We start from the raw sequence: 20132 nt of genomic DNA, 5'->3' as shown, positions 1-20132 counted from the left end.
CTCCAGGCGTGTGTGTTCACGTGTTGCTGCTTCAGAAGCCAGGGTTTAGAAGGCAGTTGCCCATCAGAAAGAAGCTGTTACTTACAATATTCATTCTTGTTTTATTGCAATTCCTTGTTTGTTCTCCCTAGAGTCATTGGCCTTTTCAGCTTCAATTTTCTCATTGGAGAACAAGATATTAATTCTTTTTCTTGACCCCAATTCGATTGCTGAGTACATTGTTGCCGGGGGGGGGGGGGGGTTCTTTTGTGCTTTCTGTGCCTTTGAAATCATTGTTTTGTGTTCTGGTGTTTTGATGCATATTTCAAGTGAGTGCATTTGGGGCTTTTGCCATTTAGGGACCACAATTTAATCATGTGTGCCAGTTTGTCTGGTGGCCCTAGCACCAGAGTTTCTGACTAAGTAGGTCTGGGGTAGTTCACCTGAATTTGCATTTTCAGCAGATTAATAGGAGATGCTGCTGTTGTTCCAGGAACCTCACTTTGGGAAACAGTGTCTTATAAAGCTCTAAATTAGTTTCTGGTTATTGCTTCTTCCTTTTGTCCTACAAATAATCCTGTACACATCAGAATTCCTTTCCTTGTTCTTCTGGGCTGAGGAATGGTACCTGTTTCCCTGTTGTTGCTAGCCCTGGCTGCTCCATTGTCCTATGTTTATTTCCTTTAAACTAACCCTAACTTTTGTAAATAGCCTTTTCATTAATTAATGTCTTCAATTACCTGGTTTCAGTAAGCTGTTTCTTGCCAAGACTCTGGGTGATTCAGTACTTAATAAGAATTTTTTTTTTTTTTTTTTGAGTAGATGAATGAATCAGACTGGGATTCATATTTTCTGAGATAAAGGGCCTTCTCTTTTTTGTGCTAGGTCACCTTGCCCTTCAGGAATAGTACAGGGTCTCTGCCAGGGGCCAGTCTGCTTGCAGGATCCCTTTCCTCCTCCACCATGCCAAGGATCAGGAACATTGGGCAGATAATGACGATGATAATGATGCCAAGGACATCACTATATTTTTTCATGGCACCTTCAGTCATGCAAGCATTTTAGAGTGACATTTCCAAGAGTTGGCTAGCACAGCATGTTTCTAATGATGCTTCATGCAAATTGGAAGAGAGTACTTATCTCAGTCTATTTCCTGATGCTATAACAAAATACTGATGGCTGGGTAACTGATAAAGAATAGAAATTTATTTGGCTCATGGTTTTGGAAGCTGAGAAATCTAAGAGCATGAGATCATCTAGCTCTGATCACACCCAAAGTCCTCATTTCCAGATATCATCATTAGAGGAATTTGGGGGATAAATTTTCAAAAATGAGCATGGACTCTTTCAAACCATAGCAGTACTAAAGAACTATTAAATATTCATAGCCCCTCATGCATTCACATATACTCAAGCATGCATGTGGTTGCCTGCATGCACACACATTTGTCTTTTGTTTGAAATTCAACACAATGGTTGGAAATTGCCATCGGAGTACTTGGGGTTACAAATACAAACACCAACAGAGAAGCATCCATTCCTTCCAAACGGAACACATGTAAGATATGCCCTTTAATTAGCATCTGCAGCTGCTGCCATCAGAAGGGTCTGTCTCTGTTGGCTTGAAAGTCTCTGCTTTAAAAAAGCAAGTCTGTTATAGCTCCAGTCTAAGCTTGGCTGTCAGCTGTTGTGCTTTCTCTGCCACTCGTGGGGTTACCACATTATTCAGGGCTGTTGCACTGGAGGGCTCTTTCCTCTCTCCTCTCTCCCTGGCCTTTGATTACTATACCTTGGTGTTCCCCATTTGGGTGACCTGCAGGTGTTCATTGTGTGCAGGAGACATTCCTGGTGCATACATGGTTGGAAGATTGCTGCTTCAGTGCTGATGAACTGGTTATTTTCCAACCCTTGGTTGTCAGTGATCTTGTCTTAATATTTAGAAAGGTTCCAGGTAGTCACTGAAAAAAGTACAAGCAGCAGAAGTGATGACTATATTAAAGCAAGGTCTATTCAAGGGCACCTCTGCAGTAGAAACTTTTAATTTGATTGGAGCAGGGAGCCACATTGGTTCTGCAGCCTCCTCAGCAGTGGGTGCCAGTACAGTGCTAGGCTGGCTGTGTCAGAATTGCCCCAGTAGCTCATGAAAAATGCAAATTCTTCGACTGCACCTGTGGAGCCTGGCCCACGGGGTATGGAGTCAGTCAGTCCAAGGAATCCATATTTGTAACAAGTTCCCTAAGTAATTGGGATGGGAAGATGGAAAGATCTTTTACACTGACTATTATTTTTTTATTCTCTTAAGATGACAGTTTATTGAAGGCAAGGATTTTTATCTTTCTTATTCATGGCAGTTTTCTTGCTGTCTAGAATGGTGCCTGGCACATATTAGGCCTTCAAGTATTTATTTGGATGAATGTGTTTTAAAAAGCACTTCTGGTGATTTTGATGGGCAGAAAAGACTGAAGAACCCTGCCTTGGAGGACTTAACAGCCTTTTTTTGGTTGTTGTTTGTTTGTTTTCTTTAATGTATTTAGTATAGGATCTATAGGGTCTCACTACACAGATTGGACTCATAGTGATCAACCTGTTTTCAGCCTCCCAAGTGCTGGGATTATAGGCACGCCACCACGCCCAGTCTCAGTCACTGTTTTAGCGTACCCTGGGGGTAGGGCCAACATGGCAAGTCTTTTTTTTTTTGCAGAATTGGGGATTGAACTCAGGCCCTTGCCCTTGCTAGGCAAGCACTTATTCTACTGAGCCATCTCCCCAGCCCCAGTCTTTTGGTTTTGATGTCATATTTTGGGGAATATTTTTCAGCGCCTTAGTAGGCATCTTCAAGTATTGAAAACCAGAAAGAGTCAGATTTTTGGATGAAATTATATGCTGCACAGGCACTGCTGGGCACGTTCCCTGATGGTGACATTGTCCTTAATGAGTTTTTAGTGTGCTGCTGACTCCAGTCTTTGGGGCATAAAAGTCATCTGATGTGAAGATTAAAAACTCAGTTTTATGACTTTTGGTGATGCTTTTGGAGCCCCTTGATTTGGTACCATTTTTTACAGTTTAGAGGTGTTTCTGAAAGCCCCTATATCCTGGCTCTTTATTGTATCACACTCAACACTGTAATAATTAAGTAGTTGGCTTCACACAAACCGTTTTCCTCATAGCCTCCATGCTTTACAGAATGAGCAACTGTACCCCACAATGTAGTTTTGGAATATGGATAACATTTGAGGGTAGTCAAATTTGCTCAGTAAGTGTCCAAACTAAGTTTTTATTATGGTGCACAGTTGGAATTTATAATGTGGTCATTTAGAATTATGTGGATGGGTCAGGTTTAATTAGTTTCCCTGATAAGAAGCCAGTCTATTTAGGCATTTGTCAATTAGTATGTCTGTTTTGGCCCCATGTGGTGGAGCTTGCTGTTTAGCAGCTGTTGTCAATTTTGTTGCTTGTTTTGCCAATCAATCCTGGTTTTTAAAGACATGGGAAGTTGACTTGTAGAAAAGAATAACCTAGATTGAATGGGGATCTTAAATAGGAGTGGAGAATATGTAACTTTAATCTTTTTAAGAGGTGCTTCTTATTTTCTGAAATAGTATGCTGGCTATAAGAAATAGCATGTTTAGGAGTCAACACTAAAAACCAACTAGTGGTCAGTTTGTGAGCTCTGAGAAGTTTTCAGCAAATGCTATCACTTTGACTTTCTCAGCCTTAAACTTACAAGCTGTTCTGGTTTTTCCACATCTTTCATAGAACTACAGGAAATTTCTAACTGTGGCATGTCATCATAAATATGCATTGTTCTTATTTTAAGACATTTGAGTTCTAAAAGTATGAGTACTTCTGTTATTATGTGTGAATTTTTTGATGTTTCAGACCTTTTTAATGGCAATATATATTTAAAACAGATGTACAAATTAGCATTCACCCACATACCTAGGGCCTGTGGAGAACCAGGTTGGGATGAGTGGGTGAGCTCCAGGCAGCTAGGTGCTCCTGTAGGCTCCTCTAGGGTTGTGACGAGTGACTTACGTCTGCTGTAAATTTGGAGGAAGTAACGTATGCACATTAGGTGCTGTCCCTTCTAAGTGTTGCTCTTGTTGATTCATAAATTCATTTGTTTTTAGCATTGCAGTGCCAATGAACGCATGTCAAATGCAGTTGTCCAGTGTCTGATTGAGTATCTCTAGTGTAAGAAGCCAGGCGACTGGGTAGATTTCTAGGTTACAAGGAGCTCTTGGGGACTATGTTTAAGTCCCTAGCACATGTAGGGGTGTTTGGTTCTGGGTTGGTCTGGTGCTGAATCTCAACTGGACCAGCCTGGGATCCACAGGGATTTGTGTAAATGCTCTACATCTGGCTCACCTAAAGCTTTTTTCTAATTCTGAACTGAAAGCAAATGGGTTTGAAGGGTAATAGTGATAATTCAAATCTGAGAATTGGCCTCTGGAATGCAGTGTTTGGTCGATTTAGTGTTTTCTTTTTAAAACTATGTTTGAATCTTGCCTTTTTCCAGAGAAGATTGGATACAATTTAAGTGACATGGCCAATGAAGTGGGAAATCAGAGCCAAAGATAGGAGAACCCCATAAAGTTCAACATGGTTATAGTGATAGTGAGACAGCGTCCCAGTTTATCTCCAACTAGAAAAGGGCCATGCGGTGAAGGAAAGCGAAGGACGGGAATTGAGTGGTGGTTGAAGACCTCATGTGGGAACTGTGCACCTTGCCTAGCCCTCTGAAGATCCTGTCTTGCTTAATGTTGCAAAAGCATTAGTTTTATCCCAATTTTACAGAGAATAAAATTGAAAGGCAGAGAGGTAAATTCTTCAGGTGGAGTCTGAAGCTTCCCGAGATTAACTGGCCTCAAAGCCATGTGTTGATCAGGAATATTATACCCAGTTATCATCAAAAGGAATGATTTTAGTTCTTTGGGGTAGAAAAATGTTTTTGCCAAGAAAATATTTTTTTCTGAGGCTTTGTATTCTTCTAGATTTTTTGTTATATATACACCAACCAATTGATATTTTTTCTCATAAAGAGAAGGTTTATTTTATCTTATACAGGATGTCATTTTAGATTGTCATGGACAGCTTTTCACAGGAGTATGAGTAGATGGAATCCATTTGTTTTTAATACCTGCATAATATCCTGTTGTTTAGATATAACATAATTTAGCCAGTCTCTTGTGGATGGATATTGGAATGATTTTGAGTTTTTTCTCCATTACAGATAATGCTGCAGTGAATCTTTATTTATCTGTTTATCAGCAAACTATTGTAAGGACCTATAGAATAAATCATTAGTAGAATTATTTGGTCAAAGTGTATGTATGTGTAGTTAAATTTTTAATAGAGATTCAATTGCCTTCTACACTGACTGTAAAAGGAAAAGATTGTATCACATTTATTGCACGCCTCCTGTGTTCTGCTGTGTGCTGAGGGGAATGTAAAAAGGATGTAAGAGAGTTTGTTGCCCTCCAGGAATATCCATCTACGCTGCATACTGAATCCTAGGGAATGTCTGGAGTGTCAACGTGGGTGGGTGGGGAGTGGGTGGATTTAATTCAACTTTTTAGACTTGTCTTGCAAACACTGTGCATGGTGTCTGGGACTAGTCTTTCATTATATTGATTCTCTTGGGTAACAGATATAATTTTTGTAGGGCAGAGACCTCATCCTATGTCTTACAGTATGTCTCACACATCTCCCTTGCTTTGTGGAGACATTGTAATTATGACATGTCAGGTGATATTTGTGGATCTAATTGAGGCATTCCCTTCTTTGGATGTGCGAAAGACTAATAACGTTGGCATTCTTGCAGGTCATGGAATATCAGCCTGGAGGAGATTTGCTGTCACTTTTGAATAGATATGAGGACCAATTAGATGAAAATATGATTCAGTTTTACCTAGCTGAACTGATTTTAGCTGTTCACAGTGTTCATCAGATGGGATATGTACATCGGTAAGTGAGACTTCTCGGTAGGATACTGAGAATTATTTTGTATCATGGTAGAGCTCCTATATGAAATGAGTGGATGAGTGATTTCAGGATCAAAATAATGCTTTGTTCAATTTTTAGCCAGTCTTCTCTGAAACTGGCTTACTTTCATAAACTTTCCAAAATGGCAGACATTTTAGCTCTCTATTCAACAGGGAAACAGATCTAGAATTGTAAAATGGTCTCACATTTGCTAGTAAGACCTATTATGAACTAATGATGCAGCTCATGGTATCAGGAATTCTTGCAGGCCTTTTGGTTATCTGGTAGATAAACTGAATTTGTTTTTTTTTTTTGTTTTTTTTTGTTTTTTTTGGCGGAACCAGGGATTGAACTCAGGCCCTTGCACTTGCCAGGGAAGAGTTTATTCCACTGAGCCATCTCCCTAGCCCCTTTTTGTTGTTTTGTTTTTTGTCTTTTTTTCTTAAATTTTCTGTTTAGTGCAAACAATTCATTTACCATTCATTTTAGTGCATCTGCATTCAGGCTTTGAATTATTTGACCCAAGATTTTACAATATTAAAATTGGACTCAGAATTTTACAGTGTTAAAAACAAACAGGTCCATAATCACAATACCTACTCAGTCTCACTGAGAGTCAGCATAGAGTTAAAGCTCAACACCTTCGGGGAAATGGTTGTAGAGAAATATATGCTAATATCTAAAAAGTTACATATATACTTTTTAATTGAAGGATGTATAATAAAAGTTTAGAGGCAAGAAACTGGTGCTAATAAAATGTTTCTTTTCAAAAGAAATTATAGGGGGCCTGCCCCTTAGCTCAGTTCTTTAAGTGGCTGCTTCAACAAAGCAGTCAGGCCCTGGTTGCTGTGGTTCGATCCCCACAGCTCAAGCCAGCCAAACCTGCCCGGAAGGCATTTGGAGCAAAAAAAAAAAAGAAATTATAACATCTTTGGAAAACTTTCCAGTTCTTTTAGTTCTTTTTTTAGTTCCCACAGAGTTCATGCAATTTCTTGAGACAATCTTAAAGTACACTGTACATGGAAATGGAATGTTCATCCAGAACTACAGGTGAAAACTAAGACCTGGGTGCTGATAGAAAAATCTTCCTAATTCCTGTCATCACACATTTGTATCCTGGAGTAAAGTTTCTTGGGCCTCCCCTGGCACTTGTGTACTGTGAGGATGGCTGGGACTGCCCAGAGCTTTCTCCAGCTGCTGGACCATAAGCTTAAATTGGTGTGTTCGGGAATAAACAAGGCAACAAGCAGAGCCAGCAGTACTGAACAGGCTCCAAAAAGGAAGTGCGGCCCAGGGATGATGGAATTCTTTCTGTTCAAAGTGGTGCTAAGGGCTTGTGTTTGTCCCCAAGTCTGTTCCTGTTATTGGCAGTTCTTTAGGTTCCACATGGAATATGAATCCATAAAGGGCTGGCCTCAAGCCATTGCACAATCCTCGAATTCCTGTTATCGTTCCTTGAACAACACCCTGTTGATGAGTATCAGCGGTTCGTGAAACCAGTGCACTAGCAGCTGGAAAAGTAATGCTAGACATGGCTGCTCCCGCCCCAGCAGACCACATCATCCAAGGTTCTGAACCAAATCCATACCATGCCAGCTGTAATATCTGAAATCTCAGACCCAGTAAAAAGATGTTCTTATTTCTAATTGACCTCATAAGTAAACTTAAGATTATAGTCTGTGCAACAGTGGAAAGAATGCCAAGAACTGCTATGAACGCTGCAATACTTTCTGGTGAAAATTTCATTATCTGTCTGAGGTACAGAAAGAAGCTGGAATACTGGCCCACCTCTGGTAGGTAGGAGAGGAACACCGTGATGCAGATGAGCAGCACTATGGAATCTTGGCCCACTTTTTTTTAAGATGCAGAAGGGTCAGCCTCTTCCCAGAAAATAGGTGCTCCCCATGATGCTGGCCACATCTTCCCAGGCAATGACTCAGGCACAGCAACAAGAATAAAGCAAATATCAAGCAAAGCGATTGCTGTGGCTAGGACCACCACTAAGCTGTCTCCATACACTTGTCCGAGGTAAGCTCCACTCGCAGGGCTGGTGACTAAACTTGCAGCAAATCTTGCTAAAACCAATCCATAAGCCATGCTTCTTTCATGTTCTTGGGTTATATCTGCTACATATGCAAATACCATGGAGAAGGTAACTGCAAAAACTCCAGAAACAGAGATAGCAGCAAAGTACCACTATGGGCTGATCTTCATTAAAGGAATTGGGGCACATGTGAAAAACACTGTGAGCAGCAAGAAGGATTTTTGGCCCCAAACATCACAAAGAGCACCAATAAGTGGAACACTGAGGAGTGACAACAGACCCTTTACTCCTTGAATTAAGGCATTCATCAGAAATGTGTGTTTAGAGGTTTCATATAATCCCACCAAGGTGGGCACCGTCAATAGTCCCCAAGCAAAAAACTCCGAAAAGATGATGACAACCACATGATAAATACTAGGAGAACCTATTCCTTAAGGCACGCCTCTGTCCTTAATGTTAATCTTCTTGGCCATCATGATACTGCGGTTTGTGGCCTGTTTCTTCTTCTTCCCCTGGGTCATTTTTCCATCCTTGACTCCTGGCACCGCTGCAGCTACTCCTGGGGCAGCGGGCCCCAGTGGAGAGTCCCGTGCCACCACTACTGCTGGGCTGAGCCGCTCAGGGCGCCCGCTGCCATCTTGAGGGCCTGGCCTGCCTCGGGCGGCGCGTCACATCGTGCCAACAAACTGACTTTGATTTGCAAGAAGAACTGCATATCTTGTAGGAACAGAAGGTCACACAGTTGGTGTTAATCAGCTTGCTGTCTCTATATCAAACACTTGACATAATCAGCTTATAAAGGGGAAGGGTTACTTTGGCTCATAGTTTTGGAAATTTGAGTCCAGGGCTGATTTGTGCAGATGGTGAAGTAGCATGTGGTGGTGGAAATGTGTGGCAGACCAAATCCACTCACTTGGTGGCCAGGACTCAAGAAGGTGAGTGGCAGAGGTCAGTCTCACAGTGTCCTTTGAGAGCACACCCACAGTGACCTGAAGACTCCTTCCACTAGGTCCATTTCTTGAAGGTTTTACTACCACCCAGTAGTGCCACTCCTCGGACCGAGTAACATTAAGATCCAAACCATGGGACGCTTCTAACTGCACCTGTTAGTAATTTACAAAGGTGTTCCCTAAATTCTGTTAGTTGGTGTTTCTTCCTGTCCTCATTCCTCTGATGGTTTATGAATATCTGAGAATGTTATGAGAACGTAGTGATGTTAGCCTGCAAAGTGCAAAATCTGAAATAAACTCTGAACTCACGTGATCTTGGGCAAATTACCTAGCATCTTTTTGCCTTAGTTTTTGTAATATAAAATGTGTTTCTTGAATAGAAATACCCATCTAGTAATATGTATTTGCTTCCTTTCGTGTTCTTTTTCAAAAAATCTGTTCTGTGAAGTATATGGTAGTCATTCATACCTAGCAACAGGGAAGTTTGTAGAAAAGGTTATATAAACTAAATTCTTGGCCAAATTGAGATCCTAGGACAGCAGTCACTTGCTGATTGACATGGAGAAGATAACACTAATCCAGGGTCTTGATTTGCTTACAGAGACATCAAACCTGAGAATGTTCTCATTGACCGAATGGGACACATCAAGCTGGTGGATTTCGGAGCAGCTGCTAAAATGAATTCAAATAAAATGGTAACAAAATGGAAGAAAGTGGCTATGTAGAAGTTTTACTAAAACGTATTGTTTGATCATCATAAGTTCGGCAAATATAGGCTACAATAGTGAAAAACATTTTGGAAGCTTCACCAGCCTCCGTGTGACTCTTTGATGGGGATAAAGTTGGGGGAGGGGACACAAAACTACTTCCCAGGTCTTAGCCCCCTTTTAGGTACGTATCCACTAGTACCCTACAAAACATCTTTAAGAATACTTTTACAGTTTGGTTAAAAAGAAAGAAAAGTGCTTATTTTGTTTTTCCCTTCATCTTTCTTGCCTCTTACAAAAATGGTCTTATCTTTTTTTTTTTTTACATTAAAATATTTTGATGAAATGTAACCTCCTTTTTACCAACTCTTCTATTTCCTATGCAGGAAAATTGAAATTAATCACTAGAGCATTTGAGCTAAATATGCTAAGGTGTCAAGAACCAGAACTCAAAATGTCATTTTTTTTTAAAGTCTTGGACTTTTGGTAAAAATTAAGCTGTATTCCACATGCTAATTAGTAAGGCAGGAAAGGAGCTATTAAGATCAAGAATTAGACTACATTAGGCAAAGGATGACAAAATTAAAAAAAATCTAGAGTTTAAATATCCTCTAATATAAAGTTGGTGTGTACTAAAATGTAAATTTTGAGGTTAGCTATGCTTAGAAGGATAGGTCTAGGAGAAAATCTACTTAAATTTTAAGACTTAATTTTACAGCTGAGCCACTTGGTGAACTATACAAATCCTTATGAACTTGGCCGTTTATTCTTTCCCTAGAAAATAATGATTCTAGTTAAAATGCACAAATTAAGAGGTCAGAGAAGCTGCTCTCCAAGATGTCTCCCAGGTTTCAGAGTTAAGTCTTTTAGAAAGGACAGTAAGTGAAATTGCCTTTACCCTCAGCTTCCTTGGAGGGAAGGTGAGTATTAAGTTGATATTAGGAGAAGGCTTAGTGTTTCTTTAACTCTTTGTACTTGAATGCAATCTCCTGCTTGTGTTCTGTTCTGCAGGTCTGAGGTCTACTTTAGATGATTTACTTAGTGTGTAAGCCCTTGGAAAAACAGGTTCCCTTCATTGTACAAAGTCAGGATTTTTCAGTTTTGGCACTATTCTTTTTTCAGATTATGTTCTTAATCTATTCAACTGATCTTTACATTAAGAATTAGATTATCGAGTCAAAGCACTTTATGTTTTAAAATTATGTACAGAAACTGACAGTAAAGCCAGGTGTGTTGGCACAGGCCTGTCATCTCAGCATTCAAGAGGCTGAGGTAGCAGGATCGCCAAAAAGGATTAAAATCCAGCCTGAGTTGCATAGTGAAACCTTGTCTCAAAAAGACCAAAAAAGAAAGAAAGAAAGAAAGATTGGCAGTGTAACTCTGGTAGTATGAGTGTTTGGAATAGGTGAGGCCCTGGGTTCAATCCCCAGCTCTCCCCATTCCTTCTTTGAAAAAAATTATGTGTAGTTCAGAAATAGGCATGAAAATTTAGGTATTACATTTAGAAGAATAAAGCATAGAGGAAAGTAACACAAAACGTTATCCCCTAGGATTCAGAGACATGCATTGTGTTCATGACATTAATAAATACATGTATTTAGAAAATATAGCACCAGGCATGGTGATACACGCCTGTAATTTCAGCACTCGAGAGGCTGAGGTAGGAGGATCATTGTAAGTTTGAGATCAACCTGGGCTACAAAGGAAGCTCAAGGCCAGGCTGAATCACATAGCAAAACCCTGTCTCAAAAAGACAAAAGAACACAAACAAAATTGCAGCATAGGCACATAGTCTGCCAGTATAATCTCAGCACTATTGCTCTTTTGATCTGGATAAGTCTTTGTTGTGGAAAGTTGTTCTATGTATGATAGGCTATTTACCTGCATTTCTAATCTCTACCTACTAGATCTTAACAGCCTCCTACTCCACTCCGTGGCAACACAGTGCCTCCCGACATTGCCAGATACCCCTTGGGTGTGGGAAGTAAAATCACCTTGGGTTGAAAGTGTTTGCAGTACATTGAGAAGCATCAGAAAGCTAAGTAGTTAGAGCCAACAGTATGTATTGCAACTAAGAAAACCTCTGGAAACTAGGTTCAGAGTCCATGGTTAGTGCTTGAGACATAAATGGAAATTAAAAGTAAGGCCCTATCTCCACATCTGGAGTTACTCCCTTTGGAGCCATTGGTGGAGAGTCAGGGCTCTTACTCCCATCAAGTTTCTGCCTGTCAGTGTCTCACACTGCCTTTTTGAGTTCCTCTCATTGTAGTAATCTCTATTCCAGCCAGGAGCCTCCAAGAGGCACTCAGGTTTATTTCCAGCTCCAGACTGAACCTCTGCTTATTTTGGGCAAGGAAATACGGTACTTAGTATGCACACTTAAGAATATCATACTTTTTTCTCCCTCTGTCTAGGACCAGAAGGTTGACAAGCAGATAAGGAATGTTGAGGATTGTTTTAAATGTAAAGGCCCTTCTATAATAGAAGAACAATGATTTGCAAACTAGGTCAAGTCTGGATGTAGAATTAGACTTTTTTTTTTTCCCAGTGTTAGAAATTGAATTCAGGACTTGTTGCGTGCTAGGCAAGTACTCTTCTACTGAGCTACATCCCCAGTCCTTTTTCATTTTTCTCTCTAAGTTACATAGTCTGTCTTTGACCTTGTGATCCCCTTGCTTCAGCCTCCTGAACAGCTGGGATTACAGGTGTGCTCCAGTACTTACTTTCTATTTTTAGATTTTTTTTTTTGGTGGAACTGGGGATTGAACTCCGGCCCTTGTGCTTGCCAGGCAAGTGCTTATTCCACTGAGCCATCTCCCTGGCCTTTACTTTCTATTTTTGAAAGTGAAAGTTTGAATAGGTATTTTCTTTATCTCGTGCTTTTTATTCAGAAATGTAGCTTGGGAGTGTTTTTTGTTAGTCTATGGGAATAGAGGCCTAGTGACCAGAGGATCTACTGTGTGACTTTGGTCACCCATTTCACATTTTTATTTATTTTTTATTTTTTTAAATTTTATTTATTTATTTGTGTGTGTGTGTGTGTGTGTGTGTGTGTGTGGCCAGCTCAGCCCACCAGGGGGCGGGGCTGGCTGGCATGTGGTGCTGCGGGATTGAACCGCGGTCCCTGTGCTTTGCTAAGCTTGTTCTAAGTAGGTGCTTTAGACCACTGAGCCATCTCACCAGCCCCATTTCACATTTTTAGAATCTCAAAAAATAACGAACAGCTAGCAGTTCCAACCTATCTCATTTGGTTCTATTGAAACCAGTTGTAAGGAGATTTTAGGTAAAGTACAATGTAATGTGTTAAGTGATAATCAGTTCCATTTAGCAGTTGGAAACCTATATAGACCAATGGCCTTTCAGATTTCTGTAGAAATGAAAAGGCTTGATTTCTATAAGGGGAGCAACATAGTGAGGATTGTTTTCCTCAGCTTTCACATGTGTATGCTTGTGCCCTAGGGAGCTAGATGGGGAAAATTAGGTTTTAGTAGTTTTAAATTTAGAACTTTGTGCAAAGGAGTTGGGAGGAAGAAGATGATACTTTCTTTTTTTCTTCCTCATTCGTTTGTAAAATAATGTGCTAAATTAATCCTTTCCTTCTTTGTTTCCTTCTGTTTTTGCAATTTCTTTTTCTCTTTATTTTCTAACATAGGGAAGACTTTCTTGTCTCCTAGATATTCTTACTGTCTTCTGCTGAACTGGTTTATTTCCCTTGCCAAATAGAGCGAAAATTCACCAGCTAATCCTGGGACCCTATCAGTGTGCTACAGATAGGTGGAGCTCCTAGGACATGTTTACTTTCAACTTCTCAGCCAGATTAGCTGGCCGAATTGCCACCAGAGGAGAGTGAAAGCATGTTGCAAACTTCTTATCAAGACATGTTAAGATTACGTGGCTTAATATACTTGGAGGTCAGTGATTCCTTGGAACTTGGTAGTTATTAAAAACCTTTATTAATTGCTAATAAGCGCTATAATAAGAGTTGTACAGAGAGCAAGCCAGTGGCTATTTTTTATTTCATAGCTTTGTAGTAGAAATTAATAATGACACTTAGAAATTTAGAAAAATATTGAACATTAGTGTTTATAATCACATATCTTATTAGATATCTGACTTATCTGATATCAGATTAGTTATCTGACTCTGATAAGTCTAATCCTTAGTTTGAAAATGGGGTATTAGCAATTTATGTTCTTTGGATGGGACACCCTGTTAAACAACTCAGTCAAGTTCAACTGTAGATGTGAACGAGTGACTGTCCTGTCACCTGCAAACAATGAGAAGTAAATGTTCCAGAATAGCTTATGGAGGAGTAAAATAAAATCCAGCCAGTAAAATGGTACATATTTGACAATGGGGTAGTTTTAACCCTGTGACACAGTTAGGCAATTAATCAACAAGGGCAAGCGTTTAATTAACAATATTGTTATTTAGCTAAACTGAATTTTACACTTTTTCTTATTTTGTTATTTAAAGGCTATCTCTTGCTCATTGTCTGTACTGTGGTTTGTTCTAAACCCCCATAGTTTAATCCATCCCTTGCTGGGCTTATTAACATTTACATATACATTAAACTGAGACTTCCTGACATGAAGGCATCCACTTGACTTAAGCTTCAGTTTCTCAAGCTTAAATCCCCCGTGGTTCCGTCTTGACCAAATATTTTCCCCTTTGTCCTCACTATTGTCCTTCAACACAAGCCTGTCTGTGGGTTTATTGGATGATGTGATGTCCAGCTTTCCCAGTAGGGGCTAATAATGGAAATTCTGTTGCCTTGTACAATGGCGGGCCCTTGACTGTCTAGAAGAGTAGCATCACACTTGAGTCCTGAGTTTAGGGTGAGGAAAACCTACACCAGAGTGTGGTCCTAAGGAAAAGGGTCAAAAGAGAAGGGATGGGGGAACTTTAGGACTATTTGTTCCTATCTTACATATACACATAGACATGTATCTATGTAAATAATGAGAGAGTGAATGGGAGAAGTATCAGATATCTCATATCCAATCATAAGAAGGTCTTGGGCAGAGGAACAGACAAGTTGAAAGAGGATGGAAGGCTTTCAGCTAGCTTCTTCCCTAGAGAAAGGAGATTTCATAGTATCTTTTTCTTTTGATACCCAATTAAATAAAAACACAACAGATTTACTTTTTTAATATAAAGTCCAGCCTTCAAGGTATGTGGTTGGACCCCTCAAATGTCAGGGCTCAGCAAAACACTACTCTTTAATGAAGAGAAGTTCTTTTGTATCACTGAACTGCTTAACTTATGAGGAGCCAATTTATGATGCGGGGTTAAGAGAAAACTGGGTAACAGCACGTGACTGAATTCTGGGCTTATTTTGATAGGGAGAAGGGATAGACAGGAAATCCCTTCACTTGAAGCTTTGTAGATCAGTAAAATACAATGAAGTTGGGTATTCAGGAGGCTAAATAAGGCTAGCCTGGGCAACTCAGCGAGACCCTGTCTCAAAATAAAGGGATTAGGTATCAGGTCAGTGGTAGAATGCTTGCTTAGCATGTCTGAGGCCCTTGGTTCAATACCACAAGGTAAGCAAATATTTTTGAAGACCAAAGGGGGTGTCCACTTACTGAGTTCCTAACAAGAAGACAGAATCAGGGACAGAAAAGCTAATTCTTTCATTAGCATTATTTTAAGAAACAACATCTAACCACTGAAAGTTAGAAGGACAAATTCTTAGGAAAAAGAAAAAAGGGTATTCCTTTCAGTGGAATACATTTAGCTTTATTAGAACCCCCCTACATTGTCCTAACCTGTCTTTGGCAAGGTCAGTACTCGGGCCCTTGGTTGGAGGGCCCCAGGTTCCTGAACAGTGGGGAGAGGTCATGAGAACAGGAACGGGGGGTGAGGAAAATGAGCTCATTAAACTTGGCCCTGGCTGGAAGTTATTTGTCACATTGTGCCCAGCAGGTGGGCTCAAGTGGAAATGTGGATTTCAAAAGCAGTTTCCAGCTTTTTAAAACTTATACACAATATATATTTAGGATATTGTATTGCCAGCTGGCTGCTGTGTTTCAGTAATAGGTTGATCTCATAGATTGATCTGTAGGGTTTATTATCATTTTGCTTTTTTTCTTAGGTAACAGAAGTTCTGCCACATCAGTAGCTTGTATCAGGGAACCCATCTTTCATTCTAACTGCATCCTGAACTCTCATTTGTATAATAACTGAAGGGTGCATATCATCAATAAATCTTACCCCTTTTGCCTTTGTACTGTATTATGCACCTTTTTTTAAATTAGTAAGGCATTTGCATTTCATGATATGTGCCACTTGACAGAGGATTTAAGTGCCTGGGAGAATAGTAATCAGTGGCAAATCAGCCTGTGTCTGATGTGGCTGCTGGCAATCTACTTGAAGATAATTGAAAGTTTGCTGTAGTCACTTTATTTATGGGTTCATAGGTGAATGCCAAGCTCCCAATTGGAACCCCCGATTACATGGCTCCTGAAGTGCTGACCGTGATGAACGGGGACGGAAGAGGCACCTACGGCCTGGACTGTGACTGGTGGTCAGTGGGAGTGATTGCTTACGAAATGGTTTATGGGAGAACGCCATTCACAGAGGGCACCTCCGCCAGGACCTTCAATAATATCATGAATTTCCAGGTAAAGGGTCGTTAGAGTTTGAAGTCATATAAGGAAATGTCATTTAAAAGTTGTGTGATGGAACATTTATGTGTAAAACAGCATGACACTCACTTTGCCAAAAGCTGCCCTAAATGCTTTGCTAATTATAGTTCACTGAATCTCAGCTGCCAGTAATTATAAGATTACATCATTATTTTATGTACCACAGAAAAAGAACTGCTGCCAATTAATCTACATGTTTATTAATTATAAAATGCATCTTGATTTCTTTGCTGTTAAATGTGCCTAACTGTGAACCTTAGCACTGAAAAAAAATAGTTTACTAGTTCATCTTCCAAAAACCTTGTGAGGTAAGTGGTATTATTATTATTTTAAGGGAGATAGCTCAGTAGAATAAGCACTTGCCTGGCAAGTGCAGGGTCCTGAGTTCAATCCCCAGTACCGGGAAAAACAGACAAACAAACAAACAAAAAACAACCCTGTATTATTATTTTATTTACAGGTGAGCAGACTAGGCACAGAGAGGTTAAGGAACTTGCCCAAAACAGCAGTCAGTCTGACACTGAAGTCCATGCTTTTTTTTTTTTTTCTTCTTTCTGTATTTAGGGAAGGGTCTACAGGGTGTTCAGGGTCTCACTACATAGATTGGACTCATAGTGATTTTCCTGTTTACAGCCTCCCAAGTGCTGGGATTACAGGCACATGCCACCATGCCCAGTCTCAATCGCTATCTCAGTGCACCCCAGGGGCGGGGCCAGCATGGCAGGCCCAGGGATCGAACATCCGGCCCCTGCGTCTGCCTAAGCAGGTGCATTAATCTGCTGAGCTATTTGGCTAGCCCTTGAATTCCATGCTCTTGATTTTTATGCTCTAGTGCTTCTTAGCATGAAATGTTAGTAACACGAATGAAGAAATGAGTTAAAATTATGATAATATAAATGAAGCAATATTGCAACTATTTTCTGAGCTGAGAGTGTAGCTCTTGCCTAGTACATGAGAAGTCCTGGGTTTCATCCCCTGTGGTGGAAGAAACTAAAGAAAATGAAAAATAAAACAAAAACTTATTTTCTGATGCCTATACTTTTTACTGTATTAAGCCCATTTCTTAAAGAGAGGTAGGCTTGGTGGCACATGTCTATAGTCCCAGCACTGAGGAGGCTGAGGCAGGAGGATTGCCATGAATTCAAGGCCTGCCTGAACTGATAGCAAACCAACCAGCCAAATAAACAAACAAACAAACAAAAAAGAAAAAGGGAAAAAAGAATTTGTTTCCTCTTCCTGGAGCAGTTAATATGTATATTAATGTATGTATTATATATTACATATATATATATATATATATATTTTTTTTTTATGCCACACATGTTATTCTTGAGTGTCCTCTTGAGTTCAGTTTCTCCTTGAAGACTCTTGGGCTGATCTATTTCCTTCATTTTTACCTTGCTCATTGACTGATTTAATCATGAGTGAAGTACAGCAGGTTTTGTCTATTAGGTACAGTTCTAGGTTAACAGTGATGAGCAAGGAGGAGGCCCTCTGCTTTCTTTCCCCGTCATCACTCAGAAACCACAGTGCATTGTGTGAGTGCAAAAATAGGTTCAGAGAGAACATGGAGAAGAGAGAAACAGGGTAGCAAAGGTAGCCAGGGAAGGCCTGTGGGTGGGAAGGACTTCTAGGCCAAAAGAATAGCATGGTGTGTTCAGGGAGTTTTAAATAGCTCATTATTGTTGGACAGCAAAGAGAGAGATGGGGAGCTTGCAAAGTGAGATGTGAGGTTAGCAAAGGTCAAGCCAGGAAGGATGCCGAATCCTACAAAGGAGCTAGGTCTATTGATGTGAGTGGGCCACTTATTTTGGGAACATGCTTTCGGTCCAAAGTTAAGAGGGCATGGAACTTCTTTCTCTGTTAAAAAGGAAGAAGAGGAAAAAAAGTTTGCATATATGAGAAATGCTTGAACTTTGAGACATGAGAAACTGAATCACTGCTAAGGACATTATTATTTTGTTTTTTTGGAACAGCGGTTTTTGAGGTTTCCAGATGACCCAAAAGTTAGCAGTGAATACCTTGATCTGATTCAGAGTTTGTTGTGTGGCCAGAAAGAGAGATTGAAATTTGAGGGCCTTTGCTGCCATCCTTTTTTCTCCAAGATGGACTGGAATGACATTCGTAACTGTAAGTAGAGCATCTTTTTCAATTTGGGAGCTGGGATTGAGATATATTTTAGTGATCTGCAGTTACTCTGGTCCAAAGATTGTAGTGTAAGTTATATAAATGTTTTAATTATGTACAGGAGTAGAAAAAAGCTAATGATACAGCTGTCTTTGAGTAATAATTGTGCTTTAAAGTTGTGTGCATAGAAGTGGGTCATTTGTCTACCTCTGTGTTTCTGTGGCCTTTAGAATATCATTTTGGAGTGAGTCGGAGGCACAGATTGATGGAGTTCAGAGATTGTCCCAAGTTTGACAGTTTTCTTCTAGAGGAAGCATAGACTTAGCTATTTCATTCACAGATTAGGAATAAGGTTCCATGATTAGGCAACATGCTCAGGGCATTCTGCTGATGGCTGAGCCTACAATGAAACCGTCAACACCTTGTTGTGTTCATTTGTTTCCCTGTGTAATATTTGCCATTGCTCACAAACATGTAAAATGTATCACGGATATCTATGTACAGTGGATTCATTCGTACCTCACTTTATAATCAGTGCAAGCTGAACCAATCCATTAAAAATAAAGGACTGATGTACTGTCAGTAAAAACTGAAAAGCTTGGATTCTACAAATGGGTTATTTTTCTAAAAGATCTTTTTATTCTTGGTCGTGTTGCTGACTGAATATGATCTAATCGCCTGACCCAGAGATCAGCATAGATTACAGCCGGCAGCAAAACAGTTGGCCTGTTTAAGTGTTTTATTTTTGGTGATGAGGGGAGGTGGGGAAATAGAATCTGATTTTAGTTGTCAAAAGCAGGCTTCTAATTAGAGCTCTGTTGTAATTACAGGTTGAGCATCCCTAGCCCAAAAATCCAAAATGCTCCAAAATCTGAAACTTTTGAGTGTCAACATGATGCTACAAGTGGAAAATTCCACATCTGACCTTGTAAAGGGGTCACATTCAAAACCCAGGTGCACTAGGCTGAGGAGGTAGCCTAGGAGTAGAGCACTTATATGTGTGAGACCCTAGGCTCAAGCTGCAGCACTGCAAAAACCAAAACCAAAACCAAAAAAAAAAAAAAAAAAAAAAAAAAACCAGAAAGCAAAACAAAAACCAAACCCTCAGGTAGATTAAAAAAGTATTGTATAAAATTATCTGGCTATGTGTATGAAGTATACATAAAATACAGATGAATTTTACATGTGGGTTCCATCCCTAACATATCTCATTATGTAGATGCAAATATTGCAAAATCTGAAAAAAATCTGAAATCCAAAATACTTATGATTCCAAGCATTTTGGATGAGCAATCTCAGTTTGTGTGACTTCTGTGCTTTCAACTACAACATGAGAGTGGTTAGAATCCACTACTTCAAGTATTGTGTACACGAAGGCCATTTTGATGGTTTCTCTAAGTTTTCCTTGGCAAGCTGGTTTTCTTCTGTATGTTAGCTTTCTGTTGTTCTGGCAAAATACCTGAGAAAAATCAACTTGAAAGGAGAAATGTTCATGGTGGCTCATTGTTTCAGAGGTTTTAGCCCATGGTCACTTGGGCCTGTTGCTTTGGGCCTGTGTTGGCACAGTGCCTCATGGTGGGAGCATGTGAAGAGGAGGTCTGTTCACTTTCTGGTATCCAAGAAACACAAACAGAGAGAGAGAGAGAGAGAGAGAGAGAGAGAGAGAGAGAGAGAGAGAGAGAGAGAGAGA

The 20132-nt window shown here is 39.9% G+C and overlaps 1 protein-coding gene and 1 pseudogene across 1 annotated transcript in view; one reads left to right on the top strand and one right to left on the bottom strand.

Moving 5' to 3' along the window:
• The window catches only part of Cit (citron rho-interacting serine/threonine kinase), a 174148-nt gene that overhangs the window by 27423 nt on the left and 126593 nt on the right, over positions 1–20132 (top strand). The window contains exons 6-9 of the mRNA XM_004636241.2: positions 5804–5946; positions 9560–9653; positions 16088–16291; positions 18292–18445. Of these exons, the coding sequence (XP_004636298.1) occupies positions 5804–5946; positions 9560–9653; positions 16088–16291; positions 18292–18445 (595 nt within the window). The remainder of the gene's footprint in view (positions 1–5803; positions 5947–9559; positions 9654–16087; positions 16292–18291; positions 18446–20132) is intronic.
• On the bottom strand, positions 7066–8529 carry LOC105742876 (annotated as a pseudogene).

Source organism: Octodon degus, unplaced genomic scaffold (genome assembly GCF_000260255.1).
Source record: "Octodon degus isolate 3935 unplaced genomic scaffold, OctDeg1.0 scaffold00079, whole genome shotgun sequence".
In the NCBI taxonomy this organism is placed as follows: domain Eukaryota; kingdom Metazoa; phylum Chordata; class Mammalia; order Rodentia; family Octodontidae; genus Octodon; species Octodon degus.
This window is presented reverse-complemented; position numbering and strand designations above follow the sequence as displayed.